This window comes from Giraffa tippelskirchi, chromosome 2 (genome assembly GCF_054371585.1).
Source record: "Giraffa tippelskirchi isolate mGirTip1 chromosome 2, T2T-mGirTip1v1.2.pri, whole genome shotgun sequence".
In the NCBI taxonomy this organism is placed as follows: domain Eukaryota; kingdom Metazoa; phylum Chordata; class Mammalia; order Artiodactyla; family Giraffidae; genus Giraffa; species Giraffa tippelskirchi.
In genome coordinates, this window is record NC_137276.1 from 49,950,954 (window position 1) to 49,969,799 (window position 18,846).

Below are 18,846 nucleotides of genomic sequence, written 5' to 3' on the forward strand. Positions count from 1 at the left end.
CTGAACTGAACTATGCAGTGCTTGTTCAGAAAAGTTATGGAGAAAGTGACAATCAGGTTGTTTATGAGACAAACAGCTTTTGGCAGTTCTAACTGTGAGATGAAAATTGGAAGGTCTTTGATAATTACTTGAGGCTTTCTATTGGGGATCCTTGAAGTAAGGGCAAACGAGAAATAGACCATATCCTATAAAAACTAAAACTCAGCTTCTGAACAGTTCATACTCTCACTGGATCAGGTGAACATCCTCCTACTCTAATTTCCTATGAGGAAAATAAAATTTCATCTAGAGTTTCCATGACTTTCCATATACAATGTCTGGCATTCATGTTAAAAAATTATCAGGCACATCAAGGGACAAGATCAAAGTCAAAAACAGATAATAGGGAACACTCTTGCATTGCTGGTGGGAATGTAAACTAATACAGCCACTATGGAAGACTGTATGGAGATTCCTTAAAAAGCTAGGAATAAAACTACCATATGACCTAGTAATCCTAGGCATATACCCAGCGGAAACCAAAATTGAAAAAGACACATGTACCTTGATGCTCATTGCAGCACTATTTACATTAGCTAGAACATGGAAGCAACCTAGATGTCCATTAACAGATGAATGGCTAAAGAAGCTATGGTACATATATATAGTGAAATACTATTCAGGCATTAAAAGGAGCACATTTAAATCAGTTCTAATGATGTGGATGAACCTAGAGCCTATTATACAGAGTGAAATAAGTCAGAAAGAGAAATAATAAATATCGTGTGCTGCTACGTATATATGAAATCTAAAAAGATGGCTCTGATTAATTTATTTTCAGGGTAGCAGTGGAGAAACAGACAAAGAGAACAGACCTGTGGACCTGGGAGAGGGGAGGAGGGAGAAGGGGAGATGTATGGAGACAAAATAATCTCAAAATCAGATGCATGCTACTGTGTGACTGTATTACATGGAGAATGGTGCTCAGAGCACCGGCCCTGAGTCATCAGAAGACCTCAGGCTTCTCTAGAGATACTCAACAAGTGCACTACATTTTGGAAAGATGTAGTAAGTATTAATATATGGGATGAGTAGGACTTCTACTGAACTGAGTACCAAAAACTTAATTCCCTTCTCTGGTCTGTTACTTATTATATGTAAGTCATTGCACCTTCCCGTGACATGTGAGTTGTGACAATTAAATGTGGCTTTTGCAAATGTGAAAATTACTTTATAAATGTAAGTGCCATGTACTCCATATGATATAATCTTTTGGACTGAGATGGGCCAGGTTCATAAACTACTTCACTTCATGCTATGCAATTTCTTTTTTTTTTTTCGTCTTACAGTGATTTCCCTCAAATCTTCTGAAGATTCATCCTTTGAGAAAAAGAAAGAGACCTGGGCATTTTTTGAAGGTAATTCTTATTTATTTCTTCACTATAAGATGCAGCCTTACTTTTAGATAATAGGAAATGAATAGAATAAGAAGAAAGGACCCAGACTTCTTAGTTTTTTCCTGACATCAAATGGTTTTCTTTCTTTAAACATAGTCAGGAGTAGGATGGGAATCCCTGGAGGTATTAGTCTACAGATTTTGAAAGAATAGAGTTGAAAGCTCCAATCTGCATAATTTGGTGATGTTTTTCTCCAAGATTCCTACTCCTAAGTGATATCAAGGAGAGACCTTTAAGCAATATAAAAAGGCAGATTACATCTACTGTGACTAATTTTATCTCAGGTTTCTTAAGAGTTTGGGATTCTAGAAACATTTGTAAACCTTAAGCCAGTGATTTTCAACCCATGTTAGAGTCACCTGGGAGCTTTAAAAACTCTGCTGCCTGAACCACATCCCTAGAGATTCTGATTAAGTTGGAACTTGTTAGAAGTTCTTTACGAGATGCTGGCCTGCAGCCATGGCCCTAGGGAAATGTTTCCCAAAACTGGTCCCAGACCAGCAGCATCAACATCACATCAGCATCAGTACACTTGGGAGGCTTTTACAAATGCACTGTATTCTGTGCCACCCATGCTTATGGAATCAGAGTCTCTGGGGGTGTTACCCCCAGAAACCTAGGTTTTGTATACTCAGACTGGAGCTTTAGAGCAGTGATTCTCAACAGGAGGTAATTTTGTCCCTCTAGGGGACATTTTCCAATGTCTGGGTACAGTTTTGGTTGCCATAATAACATTTTGGTGCTACTGGCATCTATTGGGTCTTACAATGCACAGGTCAGCCCTGACAGCAAAGAATTATCTGGCCCCAAAATTCAAGAGTGCCAAGGTTGAGAAAGTATATGGCCTTAGAGTATGGACAACTCACAGAAATTATTGTAAAGTGGTTGAAGATTATGACCATAAGCAATGAAAGAATGTACTTTGTGAGTTCTCAGGCAGAACCTTTGATCAGTTAAAAAGAAAAAAACAGATTAATGTTAAGATGTGATCAGGAAATTGTGAAGGATTACATCTTGTGAAGGCATTGCATTTTTTGATGATGTATGGACCTTGGGAAAAGGATCTAAGGAGACCTGTGTTCCTTGGGGCTTCACCATCACCTTTTGTTAATTCAGTGGATATGAGAACATGGGAGAGTACACTTGAATTCAAACCTACTTCTTCCAATAGCTAGTTGATAACAGTGACTTGAGGAACTGTCTCCCTAAGAAAAATATAACCATAATTATGAACCTGGTTTGCAAGCCATAAAGTGTCACTCAGGTACGCCATTAGGATTGTTTCATTTTGAAGTCATAAATATTGCATTTCTCAGGTTGCACTTTACTGTAACAGTGATTCTTTGTATTCCCTGCCTTTTCTTCTGCACATTTTGTAGACGGCTTTTTCTGTATTTTAATATCTTCCCCAAGTAAAATAATCCACAGTTCCCCCCCTTAGCCTCTCATTCAGTGAATGCCTATTTGTTAGCAAAGAGGTGTGACTTACAGCCTCATAGAGTGAAGCAGTAGAAAAAGCAATAGATGTGCCCATATTCTGAGGCTGCCCTATAACCCAGGCACTGGGAAGGGGGGACATCTGGAGATATCCAGGGGGCTCTCTAAGATGGGTCACTGGCAGATGTGACAGTAGGAGCCCTGTTTATCATCAGATGCCTAAGGATATCCTGGGGGATGTTGTTAGTAACCCAGACTCTGGGTTGCCCCCAACTCCCACCCCTGCCAAGAATCTGATTTTTACATTTAGGAAGAGAGCAAAGAATTTGCACTTCACCAGGGCTTGAGATGTTTCTGGTGCTAGTGAGCCAAGGACTGTTTAAAAATACTATGGCCCCAAACCCAAGACTTGATATATTTGGAAAGACTGTAGCATTTAAAAGTCTGTACACACACACTTTGCTGCACAATCTGAATCTCTAAAACATTTTATATAATTAATGATTACTTTTTTTTCATGTGTAGCTATGGAATATCAGGGTTACTTTCAATCTAACTCTACACAAAATCTATAGCCCATGGTGCACTGTCTTCTCCACGCAGAGAATTTGGCTTCTACAGAAAAGCAGGATTGGAATTCTCAGTGTGTATCCTGCCTCAGAGCAGCTGTGTCCAAAGTGCTCTTTCCCTGTGATTTCGGCAGCAGCAGCATCTGTGGGTTTTGCTTTTTTAACCCAGCCACAGTGTTGACGAGGTCAGGGGTACAGTTGAAACTCGCTGGTGTCTGATCCCAGGCCTTTGCCCTTTCATTCCTGGATGGGAGAGCAGGAGCAGGGCTTGAGGACGGATATCTGTCCTCCTGGGATTCAGCTCAGCCTGGCTGCATGCCTGCACCACAAAAAAGCATTGTCAGGCCTCTTGGTGAGATGCTGGAGTAAGTTAAAATCCCTCCAGGCTATTGCTCAGGTATTTCTCCCCAAGCAAGATATTATTATTGGCTGGATAAAAACATGAGTAGAAGTACCTGGTTTTCTCCACAGAACTACAAAATAGGGATTTATAGTTGCCCTGGAAATATAGAGGATGGTCATTGATTTTCTGGATTCAATGGCCCGGGGGGAGTTGAGCTCCTTCCCTGTGCTGAGGAATGCTGGGGTCACTGGGTTTCAAAGCAGCGCCGAATACTCCAGCCAGGTTCATGGTTGCCCAGCAACAGGTGCGCGGGCTGCCTTTCCTGGGGACTGCTCTGCCTGGCCTGGCCTGGCATGGCCTGGCTTTCTGAACGGATGGGAGCTGGCATGCAGACACAGTGCACCGCATCTTGGCCTCCCTGCTGTGTGCACTTCACTCCAGCCTGCCGGCCCCACCATCTGCTTCAGGGAGGCCTGGGCTGGAGACGGTGGGGAGACAACTTTCTGCATGGCGGCTTGCAGTTGAATCTAACAAAGACGTTGGTGTCTTTGGAAGTCCAGCAGCAGAAGATGAAACTGCAAGTGATTTTGGAGAACATAGCAAGATTTTTAGAATTATTTTGAGTGTTCAGGTATATGTGGTATTTGAAAAGCTAAGCCCAGATTTGGTTAAGTGTAGATGTTTTGTTCAATTTGAACGTGAAGGTGAGGATTCAGCCTCCGGACAAACATTGTTTGGCCTGGCCAGAGTTTTACAACCTCTGAGCTAACATTTATAATGAGAGAGGCTTTTATATAAAAGGTAAAGGAAAAGGTGAAAGATCGGGCAGGTTTGGGCCAGTATCCAGCCTGAGAACGGCATCTGGAGCCATACTGTGTCACCCGGGAACACTTTGGCTCTAGCTTGCTGGCAGAAACTATCCTGGAGTGTTAGTAGTTTATGCCGGCATTTCAGATGGCTCAGGGTTTAACCTCTGTTTTCCAAGAAGGACAGGGGAGGTGGTTTTAGTGTTCTAAGTAGTTTCAGCAGGGAGATTGCCTTTATGCAGCAAAGGAATGCTTGAAAACAGAGGAAAAAACCAGCACTCTGGGATGCTACCCAATCCAGGGAAACCTGAGGTGTTCTTGAGCTTTTTCTCTTCCTACAAGATGATACTGTTTAAGTTCCTATGGCTTTGAGAATACAACAGAGAAGGAATGATCTGTGCTAGGCCTGTGGGGACCCACGTGAGGGTGGCTGGTGCCTGCTGGCCAGTGTCCACAGCCCAGAGGGCCTGTGTGCTTGGCGGTGCAGCTGAGCCTTCCGGACTGGCCAGATGTTTTATGACTCTGTAGCCGTGGCTGCCTGTGGAGAGCCCCTCTGTGCACGTTGAGGAGGCTGTGATCTGAAACTGTCATGTGGGCCTCCTAGAGCCCTTTGCCTGCTGCCTGAGAGTGTGCCACAGATGTCTGCAGTAGGTTTTGGGGGACACTGGTGGGAGAGTCTCCTTGCGACCTCATCCCTCTTTGGTTCCTGCAGTCCTGAAACCACAGACGCCATCTGATGAAGAGGGGAACTCGTGACTCAGGTCGCTCTGCTCCATCGACACAGAAACTTTAGGAAGAGAGTTCTTCTCTCCATCCCAATCCTGAAGCCCAATTGCCATTGCCTTTTGCTCCAGGGGCCCAAGTCTCCGGAATCCTTTTGAGACAGATGCTGCACCCACCTGCCCCCGTTCTGTCTGCCTGGCACTTTGACTGCATTGTTTCCCAGCCTCTAATGCCAGAAATGGCTCTGTAGTCCTCTTCCCAGAATAGTTTGCTCAACAGTGTGTGAATCCAGGACTGGCCATATGTTGTTCGTGTTATGGCCTGTCCTGTATCCTGTCATGAGTCCCAGGCAGTGACCTCTGCTCTGTCCCTTGGAATTTCATGTTGAATGGAGGCCCAAGCTTGTCTCCTAACTGCCTGCTTACAGAGTTCTCTATTGAATCAATCTGCAAAGCCCGTACATCTGAGACACAGGCATCTATTTAGAAAGGCAGTTTTGATCTCAGTTATAGGAGTTTTCTTTGTGTCTGTCTCAGTCTCCTCATACCCCATTGAGCTCCTTGACTCCAGTTATCTGGCTTTGTCCCCACCATCGTACTAAAGGGACTTTCCTCCAGGACTTCTCCAATAATTTCCTAGTGGGAAAACCCAATGGTGGTTTCCAGTAGCACTGGATACTACTGGGGAAGCTTCCTTACGACATTCTACTCTCTTGGCTTCTACAGCTCTCACTTGGTCCTCCTCGGCTCCCGTGCCTGGCTCCCGCTTCATTTGTAGGATACTCTATCGCACCCACCTGCCCTGCTTCCTAAATATTAGTGTAAATGCTCCCTTCACCACAACCTTGTCCTGCTGTGCTTTCTGTTGATTGAACCCAGGTCTCCTGTATTGCAAGCAGATTCCTTACCCTCTGAGCCACCAGGAAAGCCCCTTTCTGTTGATACTTAGCTTATTTTTAGTCTAGGCTTCGAAGAAGCTAACTCAGACTAGCTTAGGTGAATATGCTGGCTGAGCCTGAGACCAAGGGAGGCTCTCCAGGGATGGGACTACCTAGGGCCTCCCAGGGGACCCTGAGATGTATGATTCTGTCCCATTTCCCCTTCTTCTTTCTCCTTGACCATAACCTTATCTGCTTCTCCAGGCTTCCCTGCAAGCCAGCCACCCCAGGAGGCTTACTGCTTGCTTTTTCAGCTTTAGCACTTAACCAGCTGCTTCTCCATGTCCTGAGGGCTTTACAAACATGCATTCTTGCTGACTCAGCAATTCCACGTCCAGGAACTTAAATCTTGAGAACACCATGTGAGGGAGTCATTAAGGTTTAAGGTTATGAATACTCATCTTAGAATCATTTCTTATAGGGAAGTTAGGAACACTTTGAGTAGCCAATGATAAGATACTAAGTCACTCATAATGATTTATTAATGGCAGAAACTTTTATCATATTTTTCAAAATTAAAATAACTCTTTGAAGAGACCCTAATGAGAAAATGAGATAAAATAAAAAGCAAGGTATAAAACAGTTATGGTCTTAAAACTATATGCATATATATCATAAAGTGTAGCACCTCAGAGTGATGGATGGCTAATGACTTTTTCCTCTCTTTTTCTGCTTTTATTCTCTCTCTGCATTTTTACATTTTCTGTGTTATTTTAACTACAGCTTACCACAGTGGTCCAGTCTTCTGGGAAGCCCCTCCAAACCTCCCCAAGCTGGATGGGTCCCTCTTCTGTGTGTTTCTGGTACTGGGCACATATTTCTGTGGTTTGGGTACCATGTAGCCCTCTGATTTCTTGATGAGAAGACATTTGGATATTCATTATTATATTTCTTGTACTTAGGGGCAGTAGTACTGAACAGTACTACTGAGTATCAGTTCAGTTCAGTCACTCAGTCATGTCAACTCTTTGTAACCCCATGGACTGTAGCACACCAGATCTCCCTGTCCATCACCAATTCCTGGAACTTTCTTAGACCCATGCCCATTGAGTCAGTGATGCTATCTGACCATATTATCCTCTGTCGTCCCCTTCTCCTACCTTCAATCTTTCCCAGCATCAGGGTCTTTCCCAATGAGTCAGTTCTTTGCATCAGGTGGCCAAAGTATTGGAGCTTCGGCATCAGTCCTTCCAATGAATATTCAGGACTGATTTCCTTTAGAATTGACTGGTTTGATCTCCTCACAGTCCAAGGGACTCTCAAGAGTCTTCTCCAACATCGCAGTTCAAAAGCATCAATTCTTCAGTGCTCAGCTTTCTTTATGGTCCAACTGTCACATCCATACGTGACTACTGGAAAAACCATAGCTTTGACTATATGGACTTTTGTTGGTAAAGTAATGTCTCTGCTTTTTAATATGCTGTCTAGCTTTGGTCATGGCTTTTCTTCCAAGGAGCAAACATCTTTTAATTTCATGGCTACAGTCACCATCTGCAGTGATTTTGGAGCCCAAGAAAATAAAGTCTGTCACTGTTTCCATTGTTTCCCCATCTATTTGCCATGAAGTGATGGGACCAGATGCCATGATGTTAGTTTTTTGAATGCTGAGTTTTAAGCCAGCTTTTTCATTCTCCTCTTTTACTCTCCTCAAGAGGCTCTTTATTTCTTCTTCACTTTCTGCCATAAGGGTGGTGTCATCTGCATATCTGAGGTTATTGATATTTCTCCCTGCAATCTCGATTCCAGCTTGATTCTGATCTTGATTCCAGGCTGACTATGTCTGTTGGCTGAAAACATTCAAGTCAGCAGAGAAGCATTTTTAATAAGTTCAAACATTTACTAAGTTCGAATATCTGCAGGTTTTTGCTTTGTGAGCTTTCCTGGTAGCTCAGATGGTAAAGAAACTGCCTGCAGTGTGGAAGACCGGGGTTTGATCCCTGAGTTGGGAAGATCTCCTGGAGAAGGAAATGGCAACCTGTTCCAGTATTCTTGCCTGGGAAATCCCATGAACAGGGGAGCCTGGTGGGCTACAGTCCATGGGGTTGCAAAAGTTGGACACGACTTAGCAACTAAACCACCACCACTGCCAAACTTACTGATCAGTTTGGAAAAATTGACATCACAAAATGTGGAGACATATAATTCATAAACCTGTTATATCTTGCCGTTTATTTAGGTCTTCTTTAATTTCTTTGAGCAACCCACTCCAGTATTCTTGCCTGAGAAATCCCATGGACAGAGGAGTTTGGCAGGCTACAGACCATGGGGTCTGTAGAAAAGACCAGACATGAGCCGGACATGACTGAGCAACTAACACTTTCATTTTCACTTTATTTTTGCTTCGTAGAAGCTTTAGGTAATGCTTCCGGTTTCCCTTTCAATTTCTGGGCATTTTGGGCATTTTATCAATCGGATTGATGAATAAGTTGATCACTGGAGTGATCAATGATTGTATATATTGTTATGGCCTGAATGTCCGTGTCCCCTAAAATCTGTATATTGAAATCCTAACCCTAAATGTGATGGTATCAGGAGGTAGGGATTGCAGGGGTGGGGGCGGGGGTGATGAGGTCATGAGCGTTGAGCCCTCATGAATGAGATTAGTGTCTTTATACGAAGGGACCTATGACAGCTTACTTGCTCTCTGTTCTCCTCCACGTGAAGATACCAGGAGAAGACATCTCCAAACCAGGAAGAGAGTCCTTATCAGACACTGGACCTGCCAGTGCCTTGATCTTGGGCTTTCTAGTCTCTGTAACAGTGAGAAATAAATTTTTGTCATCTAATTCACCTGGTCTTTGATATTTTGTTATAGCAGCCTGGTTTAAGATAGATATGAACATGATTTAATCTTTGGACTGTAAAGCAAACTTATTTTGAGATATTTGTAGATTGACGTATATTTCTAATAAATAATACAGAGAGATTCCTTGTACCAGTTTCACCCTTTTATCCAGTTTCTCTCAAGGCATCATCTTGAAAAACTGCAGTATAACATTGCAACCAGGATATTGACACTGATACAGTGGAGATACAGAATATTCACTACAAGGCTCCCTGATAGCAAGACCCATTTTTTTTCCACCCACTCCCTCCTTAAACCCTGGCAACCACTCATCTGTTCTCCATTGCTACCATTTTTGTCACTCCAAAAAACTTTGTGTAGATAAAATCATACATTATGTAATTTGAGGGGATTTTTTTTCTCACTCAATATAACTCTGTGCTAAGAGTTGTTCCCTTTTATCACTGAGAAGTGTTTCATAGTGTGGGTGGAGCACTGTTTAACTGTTCACCCATTGAAGAACATCTGCGCTCTTTCCAGTTTGGGGCTATTATGAATAAAATTGCTACAAACATACACAGCCAGGTTTTTGTGAGAACTTAAGTTTTCAGTACTCTGAACAAGTGCCCCCAGAAAGCGATTGCTGAGCTGCATGGTAGTTTTTGGTGTGTCCTTTCAGAAACCGCCAAACTGTTTTCAGAAGTGGCTGTACCATTTTACATTCTCACCAGCAAGGTCAGAGTGACCCAGTTTATTCATGTCCTCGTCTGCGTCTGTTATCGTCCTAGTTTTATTTTGGTTATTCTGATAGGTATATGGGTTATCTCATTCTTCATATGGATACTTATAGAACACAAGTTTTAAATTTTGATGAAATCCAATTTAATAAGTGTTCCTTATTTGCGTAATGCTTTGGTGTTAAGTCTAAACATTCTCTGCTTAGTTCTTGATCTCAAAGATTTTTCTTCTCTGTCTTTTCCCAGAAGTTTTCTTGTGTCTACTTTACATTTAGGCATGTAGTTCATTTTGAGTTGAATTTTGATAATGTGTGAAGTTTTTTTTATTTGGAGCGTCTCCTCTGGTGTGGCCTGTCCTGACAACGACCCTCGTGTCCCTGCCTTTCAGATCTCTACGTGTATGCTGTGCTTGTGTGCTGTGTGGGGATTCTCAGCGTTCTGCTCTTCACCCTAACCATCATCTGGCAGTCTGTGTTTAGCAAGAGGAAGTCCAGAGGTAAGAGAATGGATAATCATGTCTGGAGGGAGAGCACAAGCAAACCACAGACAGACAGAAGATGGCTGGGCAAAGTATCACTTTGGTTGAAAAACGCATCTTGAGTCAGGGGTTATTTACCTGTGACTGGTAAGCAAAGTAAGTGGGGGAGATATGTCTCCCTTAGACTCTGCTAAAATCAACCGTAACCACTGTTGACATCATTGCAGTTCCTCCCTTTTCTTAAATCCCTTCCTTCTGTGGTTTCTGAGCGCCCTTACCTCTCTCTTCCTCCCGAAGAGGCTGTGGAGTCAGATGACCCTGGGTTTGATTCTGGTTCTGCTGCTTAAGACTGGGTTTTTAGACACATTCCTTACATACTCTGAACTTTGGCTTTCTTATTTATTAAATGACATGGAATGGACACCACTTTCTTTAGACTGAATATTGCTATGTGTTCTTAATTTAATTACAGCATCTGACACTGCGCCTGGCAGGAATTAGAAAGGCTTCCCTTCCCTTCTCCTGTCCAGTCTGAGTGTTCACTTCCTTCTGCCTCTTTCCTTGTTGATGTCCATGTCCCCTGGATTCTGTCTTCAGCCCCTTCCTGCTTTAATCTTTCTTCCTTAGTGATTGCAGTAATTGCGACTCTGACTCTTATCTCCCTGTGAATACTGCCTGCTTTCTCTCTCTAGCCCCCTCCTCTCACCAAGCCTCCATGACACGTTTCCACCAGCTCCAGTGTGTTTCCTCTGAAATACCCTTCCTGTGCCCTCCCACTTAGGAATTTCTGAAATAGATGGGGACACTGCAGCTCCCAGAGATGACCTGGGAAACAGCTGGGCTCTGGAATTAAAATAACTCCAGTTCAGTGACGACTCTTCACTTCCTATCTGATGACTTACCTGCCATGCCTCACCTTCTCCATCTAAATAGTGAGGAGTACAACAGTATATAAATCTCATAGGATTGTTGTGAGGATTAAGTTAAAAAAAAAACACAAATGAAACCCTTAACACATTCTGGTTCCCTGTAAGTATCCTGTATTTATGATGACATGTGAGTATAGTTATTAATATATATAATAATGATTACTGTTAGCTTAAGTTCATAAAGCTGGCAAGTATTACATTTGGAGCTCATGGCTTAAGGGGAAAATAAAACAGGAAAACTGAGCAGCATTTCTAGAGGGGATTCTCTGCAGAGGTGCAGGTAGGGCTAAGGGAACCAGGGAGAGATGGAGGAGATGGAGAGGGAGGCCCTCAGGGACCAACACCCATGGGATGCTGTTTCCACCCTAGACCTTAGGGGACAAGAGGAGGAGAGGTTCTGGAACTTGTGAGAGCTGCAGCTTTCAGAGTTGTCACCACTAGGAGCCTTAGAAGGACTCAGCCAGGCCAAACCAGGCGGGAGCAGGGAGTGAGCCGGGAGCCTCTACTCCTCAGCCCCTTCCTGCCCTTCTCCTTCACATGTCCCAGGGATGCTTTCCTTTGGTCCTGCCACCCAGACCTGAAGCCAGAGGGAAGTGCATAGAGGTCAGCCTCCAGGGCCTGAGTAGAGTGGAGAAGAGCGATGATGACCCGGACGGGAGCACAGAGCCCCGAAGCACCGGAGACAGAGCCGGATTTCTAGACAGATTGGACTTCCGCAGCCCATGCCCTGCCCACCGTGCTTGGTGTGTCTGTGCTGTGCTCCAGGTGCCCCCCTCCGTGCCTGCGCCCATCTTCTCCACGGTGCCTAAGCTTTTCTCCTGTTGCAAACCCTTGATGACTTTGATGAGTTCGTGGTGCATGTTGCACATATGCAAATGTATTTGCCTCCCTCCAGGCGGATAGCGTGCAAGGCAGGGACCATGCCTCTGACCCATTCTCCTTGGAATTTGGCAGATGACAGCTGCTCACCAAATGGTGGGCAAATGGCTTTGTCTCCCAGCTGCGGAGTTCGGATGCCACGTGGGCAGTCCCCAAGCCTGTTTTGCTATAAAGGCATCTCTTCCTGGGCTCAGGGGCATAATGGAGAAATCTGCCTGGAGCTGCAAGTCCTGTTAGGCTGTGGGCAGGAGCAGGGAAACAAAACCACATAGGTAGTTCAGTAGAAGTCCTTGTTTTCCGGAGTCAACAAGGCAGATCAGGACACATACTCCAGGCCTCTCAAAGAGCCACTGGGAACCCAGACCTTAGCTGCCCTCAACCCCCTGGGAGTGGGCCCAGATGGCCTCGTGTATACCTGCACACAGCATCTGAAACCCTGTGAGCTGTTAAGGGCTTAGTCTGAGTACCCACTGCAGGCCAGACCCCTTGCTGGTCCCTCCACGTTCTCACAAATCCTCACTGCCAGCCCGAACAATAGCCTTTGTTGCTCCTTTTGACCAAGGACACAGCTGGGGAGCTTGTCCAAGTCCCCAGACAAGGGAGTGGTAGAGCCCAAGCCCAGCCCCATCCCCAGCCTTCGTGTTTCTGTTCAAGAAAACCTCAGCCACCTGGGGACTGACCTTGCTGCGGAATTTTCCTTCAGTCTTCCATGCGGTTGTTGCTGAGGTCCTTCCTAGACAGCAGCTCATAGCTCCCGCAGCAACTTGGGGCTTGGCATCAGTCTGGTACAACTGCCACCTGCAGGCTGGCATCCTGTAGCCCAGGCAAGACCGTGTCTAGGCTGGGGTTAGCCCTCACCTGGACATGGTAGCCTTAGAGCAGATTGGCCAAACCTTCAGGAACAGACCTCAGAGGCCCTAACACTGCTCCAGGGACTGGCAGGATGGGGGCATGGCTGCCTCCATCCCTAATTACTCGTGACAGGGACAGGCCCAGGTGGGATGACGGCCTTCAGCTTGGTTGTGTCATCTGGGAGCCTTAGCCGTGCAGTGGGAATAGCGTGGCCCGAGCTGAGGAGGCAGAGAAAGGTGGCCAGAACCTCAGGCTCCCAGGTATCTTCCTATTAGAAGAGGTGAGAGAAACAGCCCTTCCTTTTAGAGTCCTCAGAGTCCAGAAGATCACAAGTTACCATTTAAAAGCCCCACATCGTGAATTTCTGCTTCTATGCACAGTGGTTGCCTTGTGTGGCACCAAGAACCTTTGAGTCAAGAGCCCTGGGTACTAGGCTATAGCCCATGGTGGAGACTGGCTCCAGAACCACCCTTTATTGCTTTTCTTCTCTTCCTGGTCTCACTTCCTCACTTGCCAGTGGGTTTCCCAGGATTCCTTCTCACATAGACTCTGCACTTGAATCCTTGTCTTATAGACAGATTCTGCTTCTGGGGACCCCTAGCTAAGACAGGTGATGCAGTTATGTCATCAGCAATGATTATGCTCTGCATGTTTAAGGGAGATTCCAAGCGAGGTCTAGTTATATTTCTCTGTAAAATAGTATGTGTATAAAATTTTGCATTAAGGTTTTAAAAATGTCCTTATTCCACAAGTCTCTAGGTGTTAAATTTTTTTCTGGATTGAGTTCTCAGTAAATATTGCACGATTAGTAAAGATTTAGAAAATGAATATAAAATTAATCAAAACCACATAAATATATTATAAATTTAGATAAATAATTAATAATCACAAGAAGTAAAATGTTATTGGAAATGGATTTTTATTTTTACTTCATATAGCCTTGTATGGATTTACTTAGTAATAGAATTCAGCATCATTTCTATTCCTATATTTTTAATAGATGTTAGCTCTGCAAAATCTCAGTATCAAAAGAGGCAAGAATGGATGAAGTTTCCTTATACTACTCAATACTTTAAACTGCTTTCAAGTTATATGTCAAAAGTCATAATGATCTATCATGGAAAATTATTTTAATTCTCTACCAGCTGACAACTGGATTAGCTCATATTTCAATCCTTGTTGAAAGCAAAATATTGGAAACCTCTCCTCTAGTGTAAAGTTTATGTGCCCAGTCATTACTCATTCGCTTTCTCAACACTGACACCAATAGTCCAAAACATTTATTGATTCATTGAGGCCATTGCTATGCCCACTGGCTTTTAGCCCCAGAACAGGGCTCTGTAGTACAAGTCAGGATGGGTGAGAGGAATGCCTTGATTTTATGAAGTAGAAAGGCTCATTTAACAGGGAGGGAGGGAAAGGAATATAGCCAGACCTAGGACAAGTTCCAGGGGATTGAATTCTAAGGAAAGAATACCATGGGAGGTGAGGATCCAGAAAATGATGTCCTTAAAACTGTTCTTTCCAAGGGTATGCAAACCCCAGACTAAAGACCACTGGCCTACGTAGTGAACTTAGGACAGTGCCAGGAAGATATGGTGAGTTCAATAAATATGAACTATGAGTTTATTATTATTGCAACTATAAATTATCCAGCACATAGTAGGTATTTAGTAAACACAATGCAGAAAGAGTTCAGTTACTAACAAGGGGTTGGATCAGATAAGCCAAAAAAACTCCCCAAAGCTGAGATTCTGTCATCCTGGTCTGGAGCCTACATTGGTCACCTCCATCACAGATCACTTCAAGTGTAGGAGCTTGAAACAACTGTCTTATTTGCAGATCAGAAAGGTGAACTGGACTCAGTTGAGCAGTTCTTCTGGCCTCAACTGGATCACTTATGCAGCTTCAGCCTGCTGGTGGGGCAGTTGGGGCCTGGCTGCTTTGGGGCCTCAGCTGGGATGTCTTATATCTGTTCCATGAGGTCTCATCTTCCAGTAGGCTAGCCAGGCTTGTTTTTGTGGTAACAGGAGTTCCCTGCAATGAGAGAGAGAAAGAGAGAGAGCACAAACCTCAAAGCACAGGGCCTTTTACGCTTCTGCTTGTGATTCTTTGGCTAATGTTTAATTGGCCAAAGCTCATCACATGGCCACGCTCGGTGTCAGTGTAGGAGGGAGTCACATAAGGATGTGGAGAGATGGAATATATTAATGTATGATTCACTGAGGCCATTGATGGCCACACTCTACTACACAACTCCAGGGCCCTGTGGCTGTTTCAGCTTTACTTCTGTTTGAGGTAAGTTCAACAGTGAGCTTAAATTGGACACTTATTAGGATAACTGCTTAGGTATTCTTATTTTTCCTCTGCAGCTAAAATTTTTTTTTTTTCCTGAAGGATACCTACTATGGAGAATGTCATTGCAAAAAAACAAACAAACAAACATTGTTTTTTCCAGGGCCTCCTTTCAGTCCTAGAAGAGCTTTGATCATAGAATGAAAACCCACTTTATAGAGAGGAACATCTAAGTGGAAACAGTTGCCCCAAGAACGCTTTCTCATAACTAAGGCAGAGCTCTGAGATTGGGTGACTCTGTCATTCCAGGACTCTTCAGGTTAGAATCCAACTCAACCTGGTTTGCCAAAAAAAAAAAAAGAATATTGGGGGCTATGTAACCAGGAAGTCTGAGGTGTACGGCTTCATGCCTGGCTTGATCCAGGTGTTGAACGATATCAAGTCACCGTAGCTTCCTTGCTATAAGTCTACTGTACTCATCCAAAGATAACCTGGAGAGATGATTAGTGCAAACACTGGACAACACCTGGCCACCTACATTTCCTAGTAATTCCTAAGGCATATATATCTAAAGTAGTATTTATTGACCATCTTCTATTTCTTTTTCTTTTCACAGTGAGACACTATTTGGTGAAATGCCCTCAGAACAGGTAGGAATATTTTCTTCCTTTTTCCATGTAAAATCTTTGCTATTTTACTTTCTTTTGATATTACCAAGAAATTGGTTAAATTCATATCTTTATCTTAAGGTCTGCATATTAGTTTACAGAATGACCTAAAAACGTGTATTCTGCATGCACTTGCATGTTTCCAGATTTCATACTCTGGGGCCAGTGAACATGTGACTCATACTGGCCCAATGTGCATGCTGGAGGAGGCTTGGCACATGCTCCTAGAGGACTGTTCCCCTGTGTAGGAAGAGACTGGCAGATGGACTGAACCACCTTGATGCCTTCCGACCACAAACACTCCTGATCTCCTTCCACCAATGCCTACTTGTCCTATGTCCTACTCTACAGAATGTGTCCATTAGTGACAGATGTGCTAAGAGGCTAGCCTTTTAGCTGATGGGACACACCTTGCAGGTAACAATAGTTATAGTAGATATTGCAAACTCAAGAGTATTTAGAAATTTGAGACTTAGACAGAATGGGTAAGATCAATTTCTCCCTGCTCTTCTTCCCTGCCAATAAGCATAACTATCAATTCTGGAAATAATATAAGAGACCAAGAAAAGAGGACTCTGAAAGGTAGTAAGAAGAAAATTATGAAAGACAAAGGCAAAGAAAAAAATCTTAAAACAACCAAAGAGAAACAATTTATTACCTACAGGGAAACACAGATTTGAATGACAGTGTATTTTTTCATCTAAATCCATGGAGGGCAGAAAGAAGCAGCACATTTTTCTATGCAAACAGTAACAAGAGAGGTGGTAGTTAATACCAAATAAGATATCATGTAAGACAAGAAATATTACTAAAGACGAAGAAGGAAGTTTTTTTAGTTATAAAAGATCAACTCATCAGGATGATATGATACATTACATGGGCCTAACTACAGAGCCTCAACATATGTAAAGCGAAAAACAGAAAATTGAAAGATTTTCAATTATTCTAGAACAACAGCTGAAAGTTTCAATGCTCCGCTCTCAGTAATTGATAGAGTACCTAGACAGAAAATCAACCAGGACACAGAAGATGAAGCAATTTTACCTGACAAATAAGAATAATTTGCCGAGTGACTGCACAATATATTCTTCTCAAGTGTATTAGGAACATTCTCCAGGATAGACCATATACTAGGTCATAAAACATATCTTTATAAAATTAGGTATTTTATTTATGTAAGAAATCATACCAAGTCTGTCCTCTGACACAACAGAATTAAATAGAAATTAGTGACAGAAAGAAATCTGGGAAATTCCTCAACGTTTTGAAAGTTCAAACAACATACTTTTAAATAGTGTGTGGGTCAAAGAAGAAGTCAAAAGAGAAATTAGAAAATATTTTGAATTAAATGAAAATGAAAACACAGCATATCAAAACTTATAGGATGCAGCTAAAGTAGTGCTTCCATAAAACTTTATGGCCTTTAACTGCCTAGATCAGACAAGAAGAAAGATCTAAAATCAATACGTTAAGCTTTCACCACAAGAAACTAGAAAAAGAAGTGTGAGTGAAATCTGAAGTAAGAAGAAGAAAGAACATAGTAGAGATTAGTATAGAAATCAATAGCATGGAAAACGCACGCACGCGTGCACACACACACACACAAAGCAGTATCAGTGAAATCAAAAGTTGTTTCTTTGTAAAGATCAGTAGATCTGACAAACCTTAAGTTAGATTGTCCATGAAAATAAAAAAGAGAGAAAGAAAAAAACCAATTACCAAAATTAGGAAGGAAAAAAGGAATTCCTACAAACCCTATAAAAATTAAAAGGTTATAGTCTTTATAATCCAAATGTATTCTAACAAATTACACAACATAGATGAAATGGAAAAATTCCTAGAAAAACAAAAATTTTCCAAAACCAATTTAAAAATAAAGCTATAATCTGAATAACCTGTAATAAGTCAAGAAATTAAATTGTTAGCAAAACGCTAAAAAACTAGTAAATGTAATATTAATAAAAAGGAGTAGATTCACAGATATAGAGAAAAACTGGTGGTAATCAGTGTGGAGAGGGAAAGGAGGAGGGACAGGATAGGGGTAAAGCATTAAAAGGTACAAGCTGTTATGTATAAAATAAGTATACTACAAGGATATATGGAACAACACAGGGGGTATAACCAATATTTTTTTCCCAATATTTTATAAATATAAATGGAATATAACCTTAAAAATTGTGTATCACTATGTCATATACCTGAAACTTGGTTAGTATTGTACAGCAACTGTACCTCAATTTTAAAAATGAGCAAAAAGATTTGAATAGATAGTTCCCTAAAGAAGATATGTAAATGGCTAACAAGTTCAGAAAATGTGTTCCATATCATTAGTATTAAAGAAGTGTAATTAAAACCATAATGTCATGCCACTAAACACCCACTACAATGGCTGTGATAAAAATGACAATGTCAAGTGTTGGCTGGGATGTGTTGAAACTGTATATTGCTGGTGAGCATGTAAAGTGGTGTAGCCACTTTGGAAAGACAATTTGGTGATTTCTTAAAACAGTAGACATAGACTCAACCATATTCACTATTATTTATTTGGCAAGAGGAAACTTTTGTAGGGTGACAGAGATGTTCTAAACCTGTATTGTGGCAATGGTTGTACAACTTTATAAATCTACTAAAATTATTGAATTGTATGCTCATGATCAGTGAATTTTATGGGGAGTAAATTATGCCTCAGGAAAACTATATATATATATTTTTAAAGAACATGCCCTGAAAAGGCTCCAAGTACTGACATTTCAGACACTGGAAGAGGTTTATGGCTCGAGGGACGTCATAGGCTGTGGAGAGGTCAGCCTAGCAGTGTTTCTCAGAATTTGCATCTTGCGTCTAGCCTTAAATCCTTAGCAAGCAGTGCGGGAGTCTGGGCCCTGCTTCCTTCCTTTCCCTCGTTTTCCCCTCAGTTGCATCTGTTCTGAGCTGGTGCTGATGCTGTACGTACAGTGAGGATGTCACCCTAG

At 42.5% G+C, this 18,846-nt stretch overlaps 1 protein-coding gene across 1 annotated transcript in view; it reads left to right on the forward strand.

Moving 5' to 3' along the window:
- VSTM4 (V-set and transmembrane domain containing 4) overlaps positions 1-18,846 on the forward strand; it is a 76,384-nt gene that overhangs the window by 22,604 nt on the left and 34,934 nt on the right. The window contains exons 3-5 of the mRNA XM_081561685.1: positions 1,329-1,397; positions 10,162-10,269; positions 15,823-15,856. Of these exons, the coding sequence (XP_081417811.1) occupies positions 1,329-1,397; positions 10,162-10,269; positions 15,823-15,856 (211 nt within the window). The remainder of the gene's footprint in view (positions 1-1,328; positions 1,398-10,161; positions 10,270-15,822; positions 15,857-18,846) is intronic.